Raw genomic sequence first — 23,849 nt, 5'->3', positions numbered from 1 at the left:
GCAGGAGGCTGCAGGAACCACCCCCAATTGTGAGCCTGGGATCCTGAGATCCTGGGACATAAGATTGGTCAAGGCTGGCGAGGTGGAGAGTAGCCTAAGCCTTACAGGCTAAGCATAAGTAGGATCATCTTAGAGGCTGATCTGAAATAATGGTGGGCTCAGAGTGAGGTCTGGGCTGGAACTGGGATCAGGGATCTGACCCGTGGGAACCACAGGCTTTAAAAAGGAGAGAAATTTGAGGTGAAGGAACAATCGGAAGATGGTACTAGCCAGGGTCATTGTTGGGTTTAGGCTCTAATAGAATTCTGAGCAGCTCATCCATCAGAGCTTAGGAATGGCAGTCAAAAGTCAAAGAATCATGAAAGCTTAACCTTCCAAGAGCTCTCCAAAGTCACCTCCTCTGCCCCCTAAACAAGCATATACTTCTGACAAATAGTCACTGTAGTCCAAGGTAGGCCACTCTCCAAACAACTCTAAGTTTTAGGCCATTCCCCTTTATATTCCATAGAATATATGGATATCTAGATGATTCTCCCCCTCATTCCTAGTTCTATCCCCCCTCAGCTCAACAGAACATGTCTAAGCCCTTTCCCTGAAGATAGCCCTTCAGACATTGGAAGGCAGTACCCCAATTTCCCTCCAAAGCCTTTTCTTGCAAGCTAAATGCTGCTGATTCCTTCCCTTGATCTTCAGCCATGCTCTGAGTTTCTCACCATCTTGACTCCCCCTCTGCACTTTTTCAGTGTCCTTCTCCAAAGGTGACACACCCAGAAATGGGTACTATATCCCAAAAGCCTTTGGCTGGGCCTCCTGCAGTTTTCAGTGGCTGAACCATTACCTCTCTCATCCTGGGCTCTTTTCCTCTCTAAGTAATCATATCTGCTTCTTTGGCTGCAGCATCCCATTGCTGACGCACTCAAGTCCCTGGGGCTTTTTCACTTGAACTGTTGTTTAGCCATGTTTTTCCCTCTTCAGCCAACTGCGTGCTAGACATCTCCACCTGGCAGGTCTGCTTGCAACTCAACTCAACCTATGCATACAGAACTCATCATACACACACACACACACACACACACACGTGCATGCCCACACACATGCACACACACATACCTCTCCCATTCTTCAAACTCTTCTATTTTTTCTGCCTTTTTCTCAGTCACTTAGGTTTATAACCTCAGACTCATACTTGACTCATTCCTCACTCTCCATTCACATGGCTGCCATCGTTCAGATCCTCATCCAGTCTCATCTGGCCTATTGGAATAATCCACCAGGTCTCCTTGCTTCCATTCTTCTCTCCAATCCACCCTCTACACAACAGCCAAAATAATCTTCCTGAGGCATAGATCTGATCATATTCTGATTGGTGAGGGCCTCTATTCAAGCAGCTCCAGCCCATGCTTCATCTTTCCCCCTGACTTCTTATAGACAGTTTCCCTATCACCCCCATTATCCCTTTCCAGTTCTGGAATCATAATTAAAACCAGTGACACCACTGCTACTAGAAAGGACATGTGTGTTTACACCATTGTGGTTCACTCACCAATCTATAACTCTCCAAACCAAAATATGGCTCCTTGGCCACCATTCCTTTATAAAGAACAGTTGTTTCCCTCCTTTCCCTTAGAATGTAAGCTCTGAGATCAGGACTGTCTCCACTTTGAGAGTTTGTATCCTCAGTGCTTACATAATAAATGCCATTTCCTTCATTTATGTCCATCCTCTGCTTTAAAAAAAAAACACAAAACTTCAATCACTCCCTACTGCCTCTGTGATAAAATACAATTCCCTCAGACATTAAGTTATTGTACAATTAAGCCCCAAACTATTCTTCCAACCTTATTTCACTGTCCTCCTCTTTGTGCACTCAGTGTTCCAGCCAAACTGGAATACTAGCTGTTCCCAAAGTGTTTGATATTCCATCTTCTGCCTCTGGGCATTCACACAGAAGAGCTCCCATAATTGAAAAGTTCCTTCTTTCCCTCCATCTCTCCTTCAAGAAGAGATACTACCTTTTTTTTGGAAGCTTTACCTAATTGCCTTGAGTTGTTGGTCCTCTTCTAGATCTCACATTGCCATGTTCTCTGTTATCTGAGCACATGATATATTTCTTCCTTTACCCCCAGAAGAATACATATTCCTCTACAGCAAGGACTATTTCATAGCACTGCCCCTTGTATATAACAGACACTTAGTTAATGGTTGGTGAATTGAATACTGTATTTGGACAGATGATTTCCTGAGCCCCAAATGCAAGATTTTATATTTCTCCCAATTCAATTTCATTTTCTAGCATTCTGTCCATTACCCAACCTTTCCTGGATCCCAATCAAGTAACCCAATGTAGCTAGTAACCCTTCCAGATGCTTTATCTAAAAGATAAAAGAATAGCTTACCCATATCTTCATATAAGTCACTGACAAAAATTTCAAATGTAAGAGTCCTGAGGTATACCACTTCTCTTCAGGTTGACATCCATTCATTTATCCAGACTCTAGGTTCAGACAGTTATGAATCTGCTTAACTGTACAATTTCTCTAATCTAAAAAGTCTGTTAAATACTGAAACCCAGGTAAACTGTTATCCACAGCATCCTCCAAATACACCAGTTTAGTCAAAGGAGAGAATAACTTTAGCTGGCCACGATTTCTTCTTAATAAATCCATGCTGACATCATATCAGAGCTGCCCTTTCATAAATAATTCATGACTTATTCAACTAAGAAAATATGACATTCTATTACAAATTTGACTAAGAATCAACTTCCGAATTACCAGCTCATGGTTTTTAGGACTCAACTTTTCCCCTTTTAAAAAAACCATATTATTTTCACCCTTCTCCAGTTCTCTGGCACTTCAATTTGTGATCTTTCAAATATTGGTGAACAGACAGTATCTTAGACAGCTGCTAGCACAGTAGATAAGAGTGTTAGGCCTGGAGTCAGGAAGAGCTAAACTCAAGTCTGACCTTACTCATTAACTGTGCAAGACACGTAATCCTGTTTGCCTCACTTTCCTCATTTATAAAATGGGTTAGAGAAGGAAATGGCAAATCATTCTAGTATCTCTACCAATATCTCTACCAAATAAGGTCACAAAGAGTTGAACACGAGTTCAACAAGAGTTTTCATCAAGAGTTGAAAAACAACAAAAGGAAAACAATGGCAGAAAATATTAATAATACAGATTCAACTCAAAAGTATGCAATGGCATATTTTCCCTTAAGAAAGCTGATTGTTAAATATTTACCAGCATGTCCCTGTACCGATAATGCCACATTTGTCTTGATCATCAAAGCAATCACATAAAGTGCTTTGCAAACCTGAAATCATTATTTCAGTTACTTTCATTCATTCTGGTGACCTGAACTAGAAAAAGATCTGACCTTATTTCCTTGATTATCTGGATTTAATTTCTCTTTTAACTATTTTTCCCCTATCCTTTATGTTCTTAAAAATCTTTCTTTTTGACAAAGAATGCAGAAATTAAATAGAAGTGGAGTAACTCAATCTTCTCTTTTCTATCCTCTGTCTTCCCATTATCTAGGGCTTATTAGGTCCACTTCAATACATGTTGCCCATAACATTTTTGCTCCCCAAATCTCCACTTGTTCCATTCTTTAGACCTCCTTGGAGTTATTCTCACAAGACCAAAAGAGTTTTTGCCTCCATCCTTGGTTCAATTACATTTTATCAGAAGATGAAGATGGTAGAGACCTGAAAATTCAGCTTTCTCTTTCTAGAGATGAGAAAAATGAGGCACAGAAAGGTTAAGAGATTTGACTGAGGTCAGACTGTGTTGGAGGTAGGCTTTGAATGTAGGTCTTCCATACCCCAAGTCCAGTGCTCATTCACTTCAGGACTCATACTTTTTCCCTCTCATTGGAATCATTTGAGTTTGTTTAGTCAGAATTTTGCTCATAAGACCCTCCTATTTCTCTTGAACCAACTTCCTTTTCAGAGTTTTGGAGCTTGAGATACTATTTATCCCTCCCTATGAACACTATGATATACCCTTCTAAAGCCTATAGTTATACTGGCTTAAGAGTCACATTCTTTTCTTTAACCATCACAAACACAATGTCTTCACTCTCTCCAAAGGTTTCTACTTTAAGTGGTTTCCACTTTAACAAATGCCTCTTTCTTAGTCATAATTGGCTCCAAAATAAATGCTTGTTCCCCTTCCCCCTTCTTACTTTAAAGTCAGATGAAGGTGAAATCACCATCAATATTAGGTGAAATTCAGTTAGGGCCAGGGTAAGTGATCAGATTTGTGAACAGTGGTGAGGTTAGATTCTCTTCTATCTAGTTGTCCCATAAGATTTCTCTGCTTTACCAGAAATTCAGCAAGCCCTTTGCAGTATAGATCCTTGGTTTACCTGTCTCATTTCTGGCAACAGTACTGTCATTCTTCATAAACCAGGAGCTTTCAGTGTGATTTTTGTCTCTCCCTGCTTCATTGTCTTCTATATCCAAATAGTCACCAAGTCCTACTGATTCTTCCTCCATTTTCATCCTTTCCTTTCCATTCCCTTTGTCACCAGCCTTGTCTTGGTTCCATTACTTCATACCTGGACCACTGTAATCAATAGCTTTTTTTTTTAGGTTTTTGCAAGGTAAACAGGGTTAAGTGGCTTGCCCACGGCCACACAGCTAGGTAATTATTAAGTGTCTGAGACTGGATTTGAACCCAGGTCCTCCTGACTCCAGGGCTGGTGCTTTATCCACTATGCCACCTACCCGCCCCAATCAATAGCTTTCTAATTGGTCTTGCTACCTCCTGCCTTATTCCATCTCTAGTCATCTCTCTACAGAGATGCCAAGATAATCCTTCTCAAATATCACTTTTTTTAGGTTGTTTTTTTTTGCAAGACAAATGGGGTTAAGTGACTTGCTCAAGGCCACACAGCTAGGTGATTATTAAGTGTCTGAGATCGGATTTGAACTCAGGTACTCCTGACTCTAGGGCCAGTGCTTTATCCACTGCACCACCTAGCTGCCCCCAAATATCACTTTTATTGGTTGGATGAAATCACTGAAAATGATCTCAAGGAAGGATGAGAGTATGTGCAAAGTTATTTGACTAAGATGGCTCAAATTAGGATATGTGTTCAAGCCCATTAATCACTGCCCAACTAGTCAGGCATCTGTACTCTAATTTGATTGTCTTGTTTTAACCATTCAGGGCTTTGCACATAATAGGGGGGTTCAATCCATTAGATTAGACTGAGTGATTAGCAATGGGGTTATGCCAGATTGATTACAGTGAAGCAGAGCTTTGAATCAACTTAGGTAGTGCTAAGTCACTATGACTGAGGAGGTTGGTCCAGGGTGAAGAAGAGCAAAGGGCATTTTTTACCCTTGGAGTTGGTGGGACTTGAGGGATTAAGGTCTTTATCCCAACTCTTCCCCTTCCTCAGAATCATCTATAATTTCTGGTCATGAGGGATAAGGGTAGTTCTTCTCCAGTATTCCTTTGGTTGTTTTTTTCCAATCAGATTCAACAGAAAATGCTGTAAGGTATATGTCCAAGGCTAAGCACCTGTCAAATTCTCTCTGTTGTCCACCTTGCATGCCTTCATGGTCCCCCTGGACTTTATCCACTGTCCTTCCATTCCATCCATCCCTATCCCTGCCCTCTCTTTCTGGGTCTTACTTGCCCCGTAGAAAACAATACTCACCCCAGTCCCTTGGCAACAAGCTATATGAAAAATAGGTAGAAAACTGAGGTCAAAGGTTTAGAATTAGGGCTCAGTGGTGGTTGAAGAGACTAGGAGTCCGGGCAATGGAGAACAGACCAGGTCAAGGTTACAGGATCCAGGTCAAGGCCAGTTTTGGTGCTGAGGAAGAAGGGTCTGGGATACCCATCTCACATCTGTGCAGAATTAGCTAGAGATGGTTTGGAAGATCCTGACATTGATAAAGCCTGATCTGATATCAAGGGTCTTGGATAGGGTGAATGGAGAAGGGAAACAGATGGGAAGGAGTTAGAGCTTAGGATATTCTTTACAGAATCAGAATACCACAGTGGAAAGGGACCCCAGAGGTCTCCTTGTTCAAACTATAGCTGAACAGGTTTCTCTTCTGGAATTTCCTAGACAAGAGGTTATCCAGCCTCCCCTTGAACACCTAAAATGGTAACTCACTACCAAAGCAGCTCATTCCACACAGAACAGCTCTGATTGTTAGGAAATTTCTCCATATTATGGAACTGAAATCTGCCTTCCCATAGACTCTATAGATACATGGGATTAACTGATAGAAATCTAAGTTCCTTGAAGGCAGGGATTGTTTGTCTTTTTGGTTTGTTTGTTTTGGTCTTTGTATTGTCAGTATCTATTTTAGTGTTTAGCATTCAGTAGGTGCTTAATGTTTTTATGAACCCAACTAATTTAGCAATTTTCACCTGTTAACAAATTTTCCCCAACACTGCCTACTCCCGGAAACAATACACACCCAAGCGTCCTCCAACTACTGAGATCCTGAAAGACCCAGCTGGAAGTCAGGCCCAATGTCCATTATTACATTTATTTTTGACTGACTCCTCTATATGTGTCATCTTCCAAAGCAATTTTAACAGCTGAGGTTAGAACCAAGAGGCAAGTTTGGAGTTGTATGTCTGGAGTAAGGACTGCTAGAGTCTATAGCTTGCCACACCCTCTGGGGTCTATCTGGGGCTTACAGGTACCTGCTGTTTTTAGTTATGAGGGTCAGATCTAGGTCTGGCAGCAAAATGTGGGCCATGGCTTCATCAAAAGAGAGAAAGGTGGTGACTACTCAGCAGCTCTAGCAAGGATGGTTCAGATTTCATTATCCAGCTGGAGCCAAGGGGCCAGAGACAAGTTGGGATCAGCATGGTCACTATGAGAAGAAGTGAGTCAAAAGAGGAGGCACCAAGCATGTAGGTGAGCTGGGGACCAAGATGGCAGCACTAGCCAGACAAAAGGGAGATGAATGGTTGATGAGCCTATTAGTGAGTGGGGGTGAAGGGAAAGGTAAGATCTAAATATCAAAGCCAGCTGGGAAGTCTGTGGCTGACATTCTCCAGCAAAAACTGAACAGAGCCATCTGGTAAAGCTCCCTATAATGCAAAAAGACCTATCTTTCTTGTGATATTAGGGACTTGTTGAGGATGATTTTGAGAAATCAGTCCCAGACAACTGGAGGGTTTAGGTCCAAGGGGATCTCTCCTGCACTGGGAGACCCAGGCCTGGAAATGCCCCTCTGAGAGGAAGGCCTAGGTCACATGGCAGCATGGAGGTGGGCTCCCCTAGGGATTAGACGGGGGGGGGGGGGGGGGGGGGGGGGGGGGGGGGGGGGGGGGGGTGGTCTCAGGATGTTAGCCAAGGCTGAAGTGTAAACAAAGGTATGATGAAAGGCAAGTGCTCTATGAATGGGAGTCCCCAGGATGTCTAAGAAGAAACCATCCAATCACTGGAAAGGAGCTCAAACTGGAGCAGAATGAATTCATGCCAGACATCAGAAAGAACTTTCTGACAGTGATAGGAGGAGTGACTTTTCTGGATCTCACTGTGATGACAAGAGGGCTAGACCTGTAGTCAGAAGGCCAGGGTTCAAATCCCAGCTCCTTCACTCACTAGTTACATGAACCTGAGCAATTAAGTTCACCTCATCTGGAAAATGGTAATAATAGAATCTCCCAGGAATGCATATTTTGAGGATAGTGCTTTGTAAACATTAAAATGCTGTACAAATACTAAGCCATCATCATTCTGGGTAGTAACAGCCCATGTGTACAAGCCTGGCCCTGTGTGAAGCAGAGCAAACAGGCCCAGGCCAGTTCCCAGATGTGTGGGTTAGAAGGATGAAGCCTGGGAATGCCCACAGTGAAATTAAGCTTCCCCTCTTGTGGTTCTGACCTCAGCCAGAAAGTGGAAATACATGGAGAGGGAGTTTTCCATCTTTCCTGCTACCATGACAAGCCTGGGAACAGGTCCATGTAGATGTGGGAAGGGGTTTAACCAAGAACCAGCAGGTGAGAGGTGAAGCCAGAGGCCCTCAGAGGCAGGCGGGGGGGGGGGGGGGGGGCACGACTGAGATTTTCCAGGAAGAAATGCAAATGTGAACCAGAGGCAGGAGGACACCAATGAAAGCAAATAGGGTGTACAAAGATTTCCTGCCATCCAAGCATCATTCACAAATAGGCCTAACACAGTATGCATTGCCTAGCCCGGGGTGGCCCAGCCCCATATGAAGAGCAGAGAACAGAGAAGGGGTGGGGAGAGGGAAGGGAAGAGGCAGGGAGAGGGGGAGAAGTGAGGGCACGAGGAAGACAAGGAGGGAGGGCAAGTCTGCTGAGGGACAGGGGGAAACTGTAGGTCTTGAAGAAGATCAAAAGGTAAGATAGGAGGAGAGTTGCAGCTAAGACATGAAGAAAGGTCCTGCAAGCCTAGGGGAAGGGAAGGATCAGAAAGGGAAAAAGGAAGAGGCAGCCAGAGGCAAACAGGAGATAGAAAGAGGAAAAGGACAAAGTTCGAGTGGCAGACACCAGAATGGGGCACAGGATTGGCATTCTGAGGAAGGGATCTTTGGTGCTGAGTCAGAAGGAACTAGAAATATGTAATATACGATCACCTGTAGTCCTCCAGAGGGGGCAGAAGACAGGATCTCGGGAGTATGGGAGGTGGGAGAGGAGATGGAGTTCTTACAGCGATGCCCTTCCTGGAGCAGTGACCCCTTGATTCCTGCCCAGGGTTCAGAGATGCCCAGAAGCACTCATATTCTCCCCCTACTCCTGCTCAGGGCCATAGTTTTCAGTGATTGGACAGCTGAAGATGGATATACTTCTGCATCCTAAATGACTCACCTCTGACATCTTGGAGTCCCTAGGATGATCACTGAAGGAATTACATATATACATATACATATATATATATGTATATGTATATATGTATTTTATGGACATAAGAAAGGGGAAATAGATATATTATACACACATACATATATGTGCATGTATATATGTGAGGGTACATATGTATGTATGTATATGTGTATTTACATACACATACACACATATATCCTTGATAGAGGAGGCAGCAATAGTGTCACTGGGAAGAGCTGGTGGGGGGGGGACTCTTGAAAGATAAGGAAGGACATTTCCAGGCCTCTCAAGGGACCCTGCTACCTGCCCAATCCTCTCTACCAAGAAGGGCTTTGGGCCTGGGAGATTAGCTGGGAGAGCAGGTTGTGGAAGAAGCTCTCTAAATTCCAGAGGCCTTGGGACCAGGGCTTTAACCTCCTCTCCCCACTACACATTACCCAGTCTGATATCTAAGGGAAGGTGGGCTGAACCACTCAAATGGGTTCTACTCTCCCCAGCAACTAGTCTTCTATTGTTTCCAGGACTCCATTGTCCCTCAAGGGCTGGTTTGATAGAGTATCCTACCCATTAGGGCATCATAGCAAGCTAAGAAAAAGTCTAGGGGTCACTGAATTCAACCCCCTTGTTTTGCAGATAACTGGGAGCAGTGCTTATTAAGACCTTGGTAGCACCCCCTTTCCCATTCCCGAGTCCTGCCCACCATAGAAACTCACTAGCATAGGGTGAATTTGCAGTGGAGCCATTGAGGAAGCTGGGGGAGCTAGGTACCCCAAGGCCAGCCATGCCAGTGGCCCCATAGCCGTTGATGCTGGACGTGATGCTGCTGTAGCTGCTCTGCTGGGGGGTGGAGCTAGGAACGTAGCCCCGAGGAGACACGCTGCTGGTATTCCGGGAGTAACCTAGTCAGGGAGAACAGGTAAGGGTGGGGTCCACTGGGGGTCTTTGGACAGACCCAGGATACTGAAGGCAGGAGTTACAGGCACAGTGGGAGAAGATGGGGGGGGGGGATAAGAGAGGGACAAGAAAGAGAAAACAGAGTAGGGGACAGTTCAGGGAAGGGAAGACCCACCTTGTTCAGCCCCCTGGGTAGAGTCTCCAATGTTGACTGCCAACTGGCTCCCAAAGGAATTGATGCCCATCATGGCTGTGTGGGGATGACCTGGGGCCAGGGAGCCAAGCTGGGAAGGGGTGCGTGGGACACTGTAGAGTGCTTCTGCAATATCTGCTGCCCGCTTTATGATGAGATCCTAGGGAGGCAAGGGCAGGGCTGGCCCCCAACCCCTAGACCCCCACCAGCCCTTGGGAGGGATGACAAGAAGGAAGGCGAGGAAAGGGACACACAAGTAACCAGCAAAGTTGGGAGAGGGATAAATAGGAGCACAAATGATAGCTTGGGAGTGAAAAAGGTCCTTCAAGGGCAACTAATCCCACCCCTTCACTTTATAGATGAGGAAAACGAGGCCCAGGAAAGAATAGTCACTTGTCCAAGGTCATACAAGTAGCAAGTAGAAGAGCAGGGATTCAAATCCAGCCCTCTTGCCATTGTATCAGAAAGCCTGGGGAAGGAAGGAGATAGAACGAGTCGGGGACTCAGGGAGTTGGAAGATTCTTCACCTTAGGTGGGGTAATACCTGGTTACTATGTGGCATCCCATACAGAGCCTCCACCAAGTCAGCTGCCCTTTTCAATAGCACTTCCTAGGGATGGCATGGTGGAAAGGAGGATTAGCCCAAGGGAGATCCAATCCAAGAGAGAAGGATCCCCACCTCTTCCATTCCCAAACCCTCAGTTTTTCTTCCTACTTTTAGGTCCAAATACAACCCCCATCCAGCCATTTACTGTCCTAAAGTCCCCTGCTCCCTTTACAGGTCCTCTTTTCCTGTACCTTAGGAAGCCGCTCAGGGTCTCCGGGATGTCGTGGTATCACCTTCTGCAGCCTCTGGAAGCCGTAGTCGATGGTTGGCTCATTGAGAGCTTGGGGGAGGTGGGGGGGAGAACAGTGTGGGGGAGGAGTATCCCTAAAGGGACAAGGAGAGATGTCCCCTCCCTCCCCCCAGTCTGCAAGGTTTTAGCCTCCCAAACCAAACACTCTTGGGGCAACTCAGTACAAGGAGAATATATTCACAGAGCATATGTATTCATACATGTGCAGTATATTAACACTCAGAAAATAATGTCATGCTCCTCTCCTTCCAAGTGTCCCAAGACATTTCCACCAGAAAGAACTGAAAAGACTAATCAAATTTTTTTTCCCCAAAAATGCCTCTTTTACCCAACCCCAAATCTGGTGGGCAGTAATAGAAGCTGAGTGGAATAGGGTCCTTCCCACCCTGGATCCATTCCCAGTACAGCAGGGGTTCATGGACTTGATTGCTACTCTGGGAAAAAGAAAGGGAGCTGGGAGAAAGCAGGGACACTTACTTTTTGGGGAGGTAAATTATTGAGGTAAATAACTAAATTGTCATTTATACCATAATTGGGGTGGGGTTTTGGTACCAACTAAAGGTTAAGGGTTTCTTTAAAGACATTTTTGTTTTGCAACTTTGGTTGCCTCTGTACTATATCCATCCAAGATTGCTAAACACTGTAACTATCTCTATTGGTATCTTATTCCTGTACTTGACTCTGGGCTCCTTGAGGGCAAACACTATGGCTCATATATACTTAGCAGATATATGTTGGCTTGAATTCTCGGTAGGTAGATATGGGAAAAAAATTAGCAGAGAGAGATGAGGGTTCACAAAAAGATCTATTTAGATTGAAAGAGACCTTCAGGGCTAATAGACCAACCCATCGTAAGCAGCAGAGATGGCTTTGAGCCCATAGCTCTGACTCCAAAGGCAGTATTTTTCCCCACTGAGAATTAGAGTCTGACAATGAAAGACTAAAGAGAAAAGAGCAGGAAAGAATTAAAACGAAGAAAAGATAAGGACAGGTCAAGCAAGACAGGGGCCATTGGATTTGACCAGGAGTCTGAGTTCTTCCTTTGAGGAGGTATGGTTACCTTCCTTCTACTTTGCATGTACCTTGCATGTACCTTCTTATTTCCATGGTACCTTTCTCATTAAGCTTCTCAAAGGCAGGGATTGATTTTTGTCTTTTTGTTTTTCTTTAAATCACTAGCTTTTTAAGCTCAGTTCCTGACTGATGGGAAGCATTAAATAAATGCCTAGCCATTGACTGAATGGTGAGGGTGAAAAATTAAATATTAGGGTGACAAAGAGAGGCCTCAGTTCAAGAAATTCAATTGTGGACAGTGTCAAGCATTGACCTAGGCACCGGACAAAGGTCAGGATATCATGGTTTAATGCTGACTTTCTCAAAACTAGGGAGATGGAACTCACTTTTGCTTCTAAACCTGAAAGGAAAGACCCAGAGAGGAGGAATTCTGCAGTAGAAAGATAAACTTTGAATGGGCCCAAAGCCTGACAGGAGGGGCAGCTAGGTGGTGCAATGGATAGAACACTGGTCTTGGAGTCAGGAGGACCTGAGTTCAAATCTGATCTCAGACACTTAATAATTAGCCTAGTTGTGTGATCTTGGGCAAGTCACTTAACCCCATTGCCTTGTAAAAAGAAAACCAAAAAAGAAAACAAAAACCAAAGCCTGACAGGATCACTTTTCAAAATGGGAGAGACAACTCTTTCTGGGGGTATTTGGGAAAGAAGAAGATAAAGGGTTATTTTGGAGTGGGGAGAGGAGGACAGGAGAACTGAAAAGCTATGAATAAATGAGAGCAATAGAAAAAGCTGAAGGGGTGAATTCTTTGGAGAAGATCACAGATTATTATATGAGGCTGACTCTATGATTGTTCAGAGTGGATGGAAAGGGTCACCCAAACTCAGATTGATCACTGCAGGTTCCCTATGACAAAGACCCATTTCCCTTCTGACCCATCCTGCTTTATCAGGGAAAGGGGCATGCCGCCTGCTTCATTTAGCAAGGGTAAGAGCACCCCAGTCCATTACCCGTGTAGACGAAGCGGCCAGGGGCCCCTTTGCAGAACTGCTTGGACTTGTATGATAGGGTCACTTCCACAACCCCAGGGATGTGCCTCGGTGGGGTCTGCACCCGGATGGCGTGGGGTGTGATCAGCTGTGAGAAGAGAAGGTGTCAGCTTTAGCTATGAGGAAGAAAAAGAGCTAGAGAGAGAGGAGAAGCAAGGAGGAGCCCAATCTGCTTTAGTTGTTCAGTGCCCCTCAGTCTTCATAGAAATAACAATCAGTCTTGTTGACCATCCCACTGGCACACAGGCTCCACCCTCAGTCCCAACCTATTCTGTCTTGCCCCCATCCCTCCTGTCCACAGCCCCACACCTCACTCCACACCAGCATGGTTCCAAAGACGACCTGGAGCCCATCGAAGAAGTTGTCCCCGATGACGATGACAGTGGCTCCCCCTGTGGTCCAGCCCTCGCTAGGGCTGATGGCCTTGATGCAGGGGGTGGCTGCTGTGGGTCAGCAGAACTGGGGTCAGGATGGGAACATGAAGAAAGGAGAGAGCAGGGCTGCTCCCAGTTGGGATGATATGGGGGGAATGGAGGAAGGGGAAGGGGAACCCCAGGCGGCTGTGGGATAGGACTGGGTCTGGAATTGGGTTGAAGGTACTAACTCTAGGTGGTGACCAGGGCCTAATGACAGAAGGATGAATGGATCCAGAAGAGTGGAGGAGAGGGCTTTCCCTGAGTGGGGAAAGGGACATGGTTGGTCAAGGGAAGGGTGCCAAGTGGCAGAATCCTGACCTTCTGAAGGGTCAAGACGGCGGGCACGGCGACCATGCTTGGAGTTGTTGTGAACAAACATGTTGTCAGACACAGCAAGCACATGCCCGTCCACACTCACAGTTGTGGAGACCACCACCTGTTCAGGGGACACAGGACCAGGCCAGGACTGGAGGAATGCAGCCACATTCATGGATATGGGGATGGGGACTGGGAAGGAAGTGTGGGCAGGAACACAGTCTCCTGATCAACTTGAGGTTGGAATGATGAGTCAAGAGGCAGACCCCAAATGAATGCCAAGGTCTGTCCTTTGGACCCTGGCTATGTTCAAGAATACAACTGTTGTCTGTGGGGGGACAGGGAATCCCTCTCTCCTTCTCTTTCTCCCCTGGGTTCTGAGTATTTTCTGGCTTCAGTCTTGTGGCCAAAATGACCAACAAGATTTGAAGAGAAACAGAAGATGCAAGGATGCTCATAACTCCCAGCCCAACAACCAACCCTGAACCCAGGGCTGGGAGTTTTGCTCCTTTCCCTCTCCATAGAAACAAGGACTTCACATTTGCTGTGGTTGTCTTGGACAGCTCAAATGGTCCAGGTCATTAGGAAAGAGGACTTCTATTTTTAAAATGGCAGTTCTGATCCTCTGTGCAGAGAACAGGGGCAATAGTTTCATGGAGTGACTCTTCACTCCTCTCAGGTCCCTCAGGTCCTTCAGGTAGTATTAGAAATGGACCTCTGAGGGAGGGGTCCACTAACCGGAAGCAGAGGAGGGGGAAAGGGAGAAGGAGCCTTGTTCCTACTTTAAGGAAAGGAAGAAATGAGCAGGGAGAAGCAAGACCTAGGCCCCTTGGTTTTCCTTCTTAGCCTACCCCCCACCACTGTCTCACCATCCAGTTCCTTTACCAGGCTGGCTTGGAGCCCTTCGGATCTGGGATTGTGGGCAGGCCCCACCTTTTGGGAAGGTAAAGGGGGGGCACTAACTGGGCTCCCCTCCCAAACTCTTCAGCGCCCTGGGGGGTGGGAGTTGGGGGGGGTACCGGGCAGCTGCTCTCTGCCTCACGCTATGTAAATTAGCTGGGTCGTTAATCATGTAAAAATGTCACAATTATCATCTCCTTAAGTGGGGCCCTAATGAGGCCTCAGCAGCCAGGGGAGAAGGAGCTGCTCCACCCCCACTCACACCCCCCCCTCCACCTCCACAGGCCACGAGTTCCCTCAAGGCTAGGGATCTGAGGGGACTTGGAGAAATAACTGAGATGACCCCACTGGAGGTCCCTTTTTCTAGGAGTTCCTGTCCATTCCAGTTTTAGTCCGAGGCAGACAGAGGCAGGTTCCCAGGGCTCTGAGATCCTCGGGAGGAGGAGGAGGAAGCCTCCATCACTAAATCCTGTTAGGAAATGTTGAGCTATGAACAGGAAAACTCAGAGGGAGAAGGGCAGGTTGCTCAGTCCCAGGGGACACAGAGACTGGGGGCCTACTGGGATCTCTTTAAAATTCTGGGGTCCCAAGATAATTTTGCAAGTCATCCCCCCTAACCTCAGAACCCCCTCCCTTACTCTGGTCTCTTCTCACTGTCCTTTTTCAGTCCTCCATCCCTCATTCTTCACTGCATCAGATGCTGAGGATGGTGATGGGGGTGATGGGGGGAGATGCTGGGTCAGGAGTGGGAAGGGATGGGTACCTGGAAGCGCCTCATGTCTCTAGGATTGCCCGCATTCTTTAGGCAGTTCTGGTTGCACTTGAGGAAAAACTTGAGGAAAAACCTGAAACAAGGATGAGGAGGTTGACTTGGGGCTGGGGTCAGGGTAGTGGGCTTTGAGGAATCAAATGGAAAAGAGAACAAGTTCACAGATCCAAGATCCTGCCCCATAAATGTGTGCTCCCCAGGAAGCAAGACCTCCCTCCAGATGCAGCTGTCACATTCTTACATCTAGTGTGTACACACACCCAGAATATACACTCACAGACCCTCACCCAGGATATATGCACACATCTCCAAGATATACATATTCTCACATGCACACACACCTAGGATGCATATATCTGCCCAGAACACACTCACATACACACAAACACACCCATCTAGGATACACACACTCACAACATACATCCCCAGGACACACACACACATATACAACATACACACTCATATGCATACACACACACACACACACCCAGGATATGCACATACTCACCAGGAACACACACACACATACATACACTATACACACATAACCAGTATACACACACTTTCACTTACACTCACACACACACATACACAGAGGATACACACTCTGACACACACTCAGACACCCAAGTTATACTCACACACACACACACATATCCTTCCAAGATAGACCCGTTCTCACATACACCTCCCCATATGCGTTTACATACCCTGAATAGACACACAACACATACACCCAGGATACACACACACAAACACTCAGAGAATATACACACAGAGTATTCAGCCCCACCCTACCCTCCCAATGACATGTCCCCAGCCACCCACAGCATAGCTGGCCTTCCACAGGCATCCCTCACTAACTACACCACCTCCCCCTCAGTGTTCATGTCCCCCACAGAGTAAGCCGATGTGTATCACCAAATATACGCTCCCCTTCCAAGTCCATACATTCCAGCAATGCACACCCTACCGTCCATATCCCCCACGATTCACATCCATACATAGTCTTTACTTCTCCCTACCTCATATTGGTTATTAAACATGAATTAAGTGTCTACTATAGCCAGGAGCTGGGCTAAGAGCTGAGCACAGAAAGAACCATAAAACCAGTCTCCCCCCCTCAAGGAGTTCAAAGTCTAATAAGAGAAACAACACGTAAACAACCAGCCTCCAAGTACAGACAGGATAAAATGAAAATAATCATCAGAGGCATTAGAATTAAGGGGGAGCAGGAAAAGCTTCTTTCAAAGGTAGGGCATGAAGAAGACTAGGGAAGCTAGGAGATAGACATGAGGAAAGAGAACATTTCAGGATGGGGAGTGGATTGGGGGATGGAGGAGCTGAAAGGAAGCCAATGTCCCTGGAAGGCAGAGGTGGGGGTGGGAAGAGAATCAGGGCTACAGCGTGTAAGGAAATTAATTATAAAGGTCTTTGTATTTTATAGCCATCTTCATAGTCTAAATCCACTTCCACAGTGTATACTCTACATCTACTGTTTATAACTTTGACCAGTCTAAACTGTCTATATCTCACCCAACAAAGACATATTCCCCTAGCATTCAGCATAGTTTTTACCAGGTGGCTCATCTCCCCTCCCAGGGCAGAATGTGTCTCTTAACATAATGTATAACCCTCACCACACAATGTATACTCTTCTCAGAACAGGAGGTATAGCCACGTCTCCCTCTACCCCCAAGATATTGTTCATTCCAAGCTCACCATCATTGCATGGCCAAATCCAATGGCCTCTGTCAGTCATCATTGTCCATGGCCTCTCTGCAATGTCCTACACACTACAGGCCCTACACCCTCCTTTTGGATAATCTGTTGGCTCTTGGTGCTGTTTCCCATGGCTCTCCTACTTCTCCATAAAATAAGGAGGCTGAACTTGAGCAGTGGTTAGTACCTGAGGTCCACTGATACACAAGGGATCCATCAGTAGATTTCAAGAGGTCCGTGAACTTGGATGGGAAAAATATATCTTTATTTCATGATATTTGACTCCTTTGTAATTCTGTATATTTTATTTTATGCATTTAAGAACATTATTCTTTTTTTTTTTAGATTTTTCAAGGCAATGGGGTTAAGTGGCTTGCCCAAGGCCACACAGCTAGGTAATTATTAAATGTCTGAGGTCGGATTTGAACCCAGGTACTCCTGACTCCAAGGCCGGTGCTCTATCTACTGCACCACCTAGCCAACCCTAAGAACATTATTCTGAGCAAGGGTCTAGAGATCTCACCTGATTACTAAAGGAAAATTTAAGAATCTCATATTAGGTGTTGTTTTAGGACCTGTTTATCTCTAAAGCCTGTGATCCATAAACATCCTAGCTTTTCAGTCTATCTATTTCCTTATCCCACCACTTAATTATAATTATATTAAGAAGCTTAACTCTAAGGTTCTACTGGGTTTTTTTTTAAGGACAATCTTCTTCAGGGATCTTATTGACTCCCAGGGCTTCCCATGTTAATTTTTTTTTCCAAAATCAATTCCTTGCTCCTTTTTGCCAGCCAATGGTACACCCATTCTCCCAGTCACTTACTTTGGTTGTTTATATTTTTATAATTATATTTCAGTGTAATTGGTTTCCTTTGTAATCCTATGTATTTTAATAAATTTATTTATATTTTCAACTACATGCAAAGATAGTTTTCTACATCCATTTTTGGGGTAAGATTTTGAGTTTCACATTTTCCTCCCTTTCTCTCTTCCCTCTTCTCTCCCTTTGACAGCAAGTAATCTGATATAGGTTATACATGTATAACTATATTAAATACATTTCTATATTAGTTGTGTTGTGAAAGAAGAATCAGAACAAAAGGGGGAAAACCATGAGAGGAAAAAAATATAAAGCATAAAGCAAATTTTAAAAATTGAAAATAGTATGCTTTGGTCTGCATTTAGACTCCATAGTTCTTTCTCTGGATGTGGATGGAATTTTCCATCACAAGTCCTTTAGAATTGTCTTTGATCACTGAACTGCTGAGAAGAGGTAAGTCTATCATAGTTGATTATCACACAATGTTGCTGTTAATGTGTATAATATTCTCCTAGTTCTGCTCACTTTGCTCAGCTTCACTTCATGTAAGTCTTTTCAGGTTTTTCTAAAGTCTGTCCACTCATGATTTCTTACAGAACAATAGTACTCCATCACATGCATATACCACAATTTGTTCAGCCATTCCCCAATTGATGGGTATCCCTTCAATTTCCAATTCTTTGCTACTATGAAAAGATCTACTATAAATATTTTTGTACATGTGGACCTGGGATACTATCCTATTTTGTTTTATGTATTTAAAAACATTATTCTGAAAAGGGGCTGATAAGTTTCAGTGGACTGCCAAGGGAGTCCATGACTCAAGAAGATTAAGGACTGCTGACCTAAGTTCAAAATCTTGGTTATTGCTCTTCTCACTCAGACTACTATAATCCCTTCCTAACTAGTTTTCACCTACTCTCATTCATATGCCATACTGCTTCCTGAATAGTCTTTCTAATACAGAACTCTGATCATGCAACTCCTTTATTCAGATGTTTTCTAAGATTTCCCCATTGCCTACTAAATAAAGGATACGTTTTTGTTGCATCAAAGGACTTTCATAGTCTGGTTCAAACCTACCTTTCTAGGCTTACCTTCTGCTACCCTTCTTTCCAGGTTTTACAATCCAGCTAAACTGGACTACTCTCCATTCTATTCTCCATCCCAGATCCATAATAAGATCGAAGCAATTGAGGTACATCCCTTGGGTGCATCAAGCTGAGGGATGCAGGAAATATGTAAAATATGCATCTACTCTCCCAAGCACACTGTGCCAATAAGATGGGGTGAGGGCCCTCAATTTCAGGTTTTTGGCTCAGGCACAGCATCAGTTGGTTATGTTTCTGTTCCATTTTTCTCTCTCCCACTTCAATGCTTTTGTTTATGTCTTCTCCCATGCTTATAACAGATGTCTCCCTCCTCCCCATCTCTGTCTACTGAAATCTCTTCCTTACTTATTTAAATGTCCCCTTATCCCCCAATCCTACCCAGATAGTGAGATTTCTTTGATCAGAGGATTTATCCACATTGATGGACACACTAAATGTTTGTTGAATGAATGAATAATGAATGAATGAATGAATGAATGAATGAATGGAGTATCTTTGATTCTTCCCTTTTCATCTCCCTTCACTCATATAGCCATTCACCAAGTTCTGGTGATTTATGCTTCATACTTCTTAAATCCATTCCCTTCTATTTCCCCACCTTAATCCTAGTTAATGATTTCATCAGGATGTGTCTAGTCTACTGAATAGTCTTCCAAATAGTGCCCCTTTCCTGTCTCAAGTCATTACTCATTCAAAGACCTTTAAGAGTTCACTGTTATCTACTGAAAAATCTAAGTTCCTTGCCTATTTCAGAAGGCCAATGACAATTTTCATCCTCTGCTCAACTTCCCAATTCTCTAATCTTATTTCCCATTATTCCTCTATTTCTGAATGTGGCCAAATTATTCTGTTTCTTAAGTGTGACATGTACATTCCTATTCCACACATTTACTCCCACTATCCCTTCTGTCTGCTTTAGTCCTACTCTTCCATGTAAGTCTTACCCTTCCAATCGGAGTAGAAGATGGAGAAGATTTATTCTACGCACTAAACTTTTGAAACATTTCTGATCTTTGTCACTCGTTGGACACTTTGGGAGCACGCCCAATCTGCCACCTTGTACTTATTATTCTTCCTCTATCATGGTCATGTCCTGTCTTCTCACTTAGACTACTACTATAATCCCCTCCTAACTGGTTTTTCTGCCTGTATTCACCCCCCACTCCTTTTGTCATACTGCCTCCTGAATAATCTTTCTAATACAAAAATCTGATCATGCTTTATTCAAATGATTCTCCATTGCTTAATAAATAATATGTTTTTTGTTGCATTAAAGGACTTCTATAGTCTGGTTCAAACTTAACTTTCCAATAAAACTGCAAATTCTTCAGAGACAGAAAACTCAGGATCTAGCAGTGTCCATATAGTATTCAATCACCAGAAATGATGATATAGTCACAAGTACACATTTCTCCACCTACTGCATATCATCCCTACAGTATCAAGGGGGTTGGAAGTGGATTTGTGATCTTATTAGGATAAGGAATTTCTGGTGAATAACTGCTCCCAATGAAGGTTGGAATTTTCTTGGCAATCCACTATCTTAGACTGAGATTCTTGAAACACTAAAAGGTTATGACTTGCCCTAGGTCACACATCCCTAAGTATCAGCAGGAGCATTTGAATTTAAGTCTTTCTGGTTTGGAGACCAGTTTTTTTGTCTTCTCTTCAAGAGACATACTCTAGAATGAACATAGCTCAATATATAATAATCTTCCTAAAAAGTGTATCACCCTCTCCCTCTCCAGTCACAGAGTGTAAACTTCTCCAAACTGTAGATAGTCTTAGCATGTAGGCTTTCCTGAAACTTATCCTCTGCCCTTTTCTCAGATCTCTTTTAGTGATCTCATCCATTTCCACAGCTTCAACTGGCACCCCAGATTCATGTCTCTAGTCCCAATATCTCTCCCAGACTCAAAACCCGTGTGTCTAGCCTTTGTTTCCAACTGTCTATTGGACAACTTAAATTATTGTGTAACTACTATATGGAGATCAATGTGTCAGGGGCTGGGAGAGGTACAATGATTGAGGAAGATATGGTCTGTAGTCTTCTGAGCATTGTTTAGTAGGGGACTATGATATAACCACAAAATTGTTCCACAATAAGAGTGTAAGTAGTATGCATCAAATGTTATGTCAAGGGCGGCGGCGGCGGCGGCCCAGGCCGGGCGGGGGAGCCGGGCAGGACCGAGATGCTGAGGGCGGCGCCGGACTCCGGCCCCGGCCCCGGCCCCGGCCCCGGCCAGGGAGGCCCCGGGGGCCCCGTGCGTGCCGAGCCCCTCGGGGAATGGCCTCCTCCTCCAGCCAGCCCTAGCCTATGCAGACAAGAAAGCAGCCCAGACCAGCCAGATGGATGATCTGCCTTCCTCCATGCTGCTGAAAGATTATCAAAATGTTCCTGGAATCGACAAGGTAGATGATGTTGTGAAAAGACTCTTGTCTCTGGAAATGGCCAACCAGAAGGAGAAAATGAAGATAAAGACAGAACAGTTGCTAAACAAGATCACAGTAAACCCAGAAGATATCACATCCCGGGAAGCTGGAGTTATAAAACTGACCGTCAAGATCTGGAACTATGAAGAACACATGTAGAAGCATCATAAGGACAAGGCTCACAAGCGATCCCTGCTTATAACCATTGACCAGAGAAAGAAGCTACTCAAAAAACTTCGACAGACCAACTTTGAGGTGTTTGAGAAGACCTGCAAAGATCTGGGCATCGAGTACACATTTCCTCCTCTGTATTACCCGCCAGCGCATCGACGATGGATGGCTAAGAAGGCTTTTTGTATTAGGGTTTTCCAGGAGGCACAGAAGTTGAAGAACTTGAAGAAGCAAGAAGAAGCACTAAAACGTGAAGCAACAAAGAGACCGGAGAGTCAGGAAACTCCCATTTAATAGCCCAGGCTCCACTAATCATGGGGCATTTTATTAAATACAAAAAAAAAAATTAAGTTAAAATTCAGTCATCCTTATGTCCTGGCAGAATATGAAGAAGGACAGAGTTGAAGACTTGAGAAAAGAGAAAGAGACTTCACCACGTATGTACCTGAAGACTCTTATGAGGTCCATACACATGGACACAGGCATGCTGACTCCCAGGAGGCAAGAACACAGCCCAACTAGTTTTGTTTTTGCAGTGTCCAGAATGGTTGAGTGTTTTAATAAATGATATAAGAAGTCAAAAAAATGTTATGTCAAGGATTAGGGGAGAAAGATAATACAACCTGGAGCAGGGAACAGGATGCTTTATGAAGGAGATAGTCTTTGGGCAGGAACCTAAAGGATCAGTAGGAATTTAACAAGGATTGACAGTAAGGAGGGCATTCAAGGCACAGGGATAATTATGAGCAAAGACAGGTTGGAAAATGAGAGATATTATTTCATCTCTCTAGGTCTCAGTTTCCTCATTTGTAAAACAGGGAGGAACAGAGTAAATTATCTCCAAAGTCATTTATAATTTTTAGATCATAGACATAGGACAAATGCTCCTGTGTATGGGGAAAGGCAAGTTGCAGGGAACAAAGGGTACAGGGGAAAAGGGTGTGATACAAAGCTAGAAAGATGATGGATCACCAGATTCTAAAGGGTTTAAATATTAGGAAAATGATTCATATACCATCAGTAAGCTATATGATGCCAAAGAAGAGTTTTGATCTGTATATAAGGAATATTATCCTGACAGAAAGTGAAGAATGACTTAGAGAAAGGAGAGCAGCAGTGAATAAGAGCTTTGAAGAGGCTATTGTAATAGCTCTAGATAGAAAGTAGTAAAGACATCTATCCTAACGTAGCTTCCCTTGAAGAGGGGAAATCAGGAAGATAAGTATGTTTTAAGCAAAATGAATTTGAGGTATTGGTGGGGCACCAGGTAGAGAGGTGTTGTGGGTATCTTGAGATGCAGGTTTGGAGCTCATGAGAAAAATTTCCTTCTAAATTTCCTATTAAAACCTCAAATTTAATCAGTGACAATTTGGATGCATAAATTTCCCCTAAACACACGCTCACTCTTCCTTCTGACTTCCTCTTTCCAGTTAATGACACTATTCTTCATTACTACCTACCCCTACCCAATCCATTGCCAAGTAGAGAGAGAATGACAGTGGAAATAGCACAAGATATAGAGAAACAGAGGGCCTGAGTTCCAAAAGCAATTCTGACCCTTATTGCCTGTGTGACCTAGATCTACTCAACCACTGATCTTCAGTTCTTTCATCTATAAAATTAAGGCATTGTAAGCCCTATCAATGCTGCTTCTTTATTTTTTCTTGCTCCTTTCTATTTCCTTTGGAACCACCACAGTCCAGATCCTGAAACAATAGTCTTTTAACTGATCTCTCTGAATCTTCTCCTGCCAGATTCATTGCCCTAATATACAAGATCAGGGCATTTCCCTGCTTAAAAACCTCCAGTGGCTCCCCATGTCCAGATGGAGGAGAAAAGTTAACTGGGACAAGGGATAATCAGTGGATTCCCCTAGCACAATGGATGAAATCCAGAAGGAGCAGGGAAGAGAAAATCAAATGTAAATGGGTTAAATGAAGTATCTACTCTTGCTTATGCTTTTATGAAGTGTGAAGTTTTGCCTGGTGGAATTAGGAAAGTTTTCAATTATCTGGTCAAATATTGACCACTGAAGTGGTCTTTAAAAAATTAGCTTGCCCACTCTGGAGACTGTCAATGGAATGAGCAGGGAAGAGAGTCAATTATGGATTCAAGAGCCAAATGGCCTGCAAAGTAAGGAGATAAGCTGCCAAAAGGAACAGTACTTGGGAGCCCAGGAAGTACAGCTGAGCATCATGACCAGTAGAGATGCTGCTTTTGCCCATGAAGGAGTGGCATGAGGATATAAAAAGAAGAGCAAAGCCATTAGAATTCTGAATGGTTAAAGGCACAAATTACCTTGACCATAAGTTTTCCTTATGGTATGTCTTCCTAAGAGGGG

The 23,849-nt window shown here is 44.1% G+C and overlaps 1 protein-coding gene and 1 pseudogene across 5 annotated transcripts in view; one reads left to right on the top strand and one right to left on the bottom strand.

The window, feature by feature from the left end:
• Positions 1 to 23,849, bottom strand: part of EBF4 (EBF family member 4) — a 103,180-nt gene that overhangs the window by 3,805 nt on the left and 75,526 nt on the right. For 3 of the 5 annotated variants that reach the window (XM_074230048.1, XM_074230047.1, XM_074230046.1), the window contains exons 7-14: positions 15,242 to 15,323; positions 13,582 to 13,699; positions 13,157 to 13,290; positions 12,809 to 12,935; positions 10,726 to 10,814; positions 10,472 to 10,537; positions 9,910 to 10,087; positions 9,554 to 9,739 (exon numbers count right to left, since the gene is read on the bottom strand). In XM_074230048.1, coding sequence (XP_074086149.1) covers positions 9,554 to 9,739; positions 9,910 to 10,087; positions 10,472 to 10,537; positions 10,726 to 10,814; positions 12,809 to 12,935; positions 13,157 to 13,290; positions 13,582 to 13,699; positions 15,242 to 15,323 — 980 coding nt within the window. Of the gene's footprint in view, positions 1 to 9,553; positions 9,740 to 9,909; positions 10,088 to 10,471; positions 10,538 to 10,725; positions 10,815 to 12,808; positions 12,936 to 13,156; positions 13,291 to 13,539; positions 13,700 to 15,241; positions 15,324 to 23,849 lie in introns of all 5 variants that reach the window. The other 2 variants (XM_074230050.1, XM_074230049.1) reach the window with 1 other exon arrangement.
• Positions 20,890 to 22,286, top strand: LOC141517162 (small ribosomal subunit protein uS15m-like; annotated as a pseudogene).

This window comes from Macrotis lagotis, chromosome 3, assembly GCF_037893015.1.
Source record: "Macrotis lagotis isolate mMagLag1 chromosome 3, bilby.v1.9.chrom.fasta, whole genome shotgun sequence".
Taxonomy (NCBI): domain Eukaryota; kingdom Metazoa; phylum Chordata; class Mammalia; order Peramelemorphia; family Peramelidae; genus Macrotis; species Macrotis lagotis.
The sequence above is the reverse complement of the archived record's forward strand: the minus strand, read 5'-3'. Positions and strand labels throughout refer to the sequence as shown.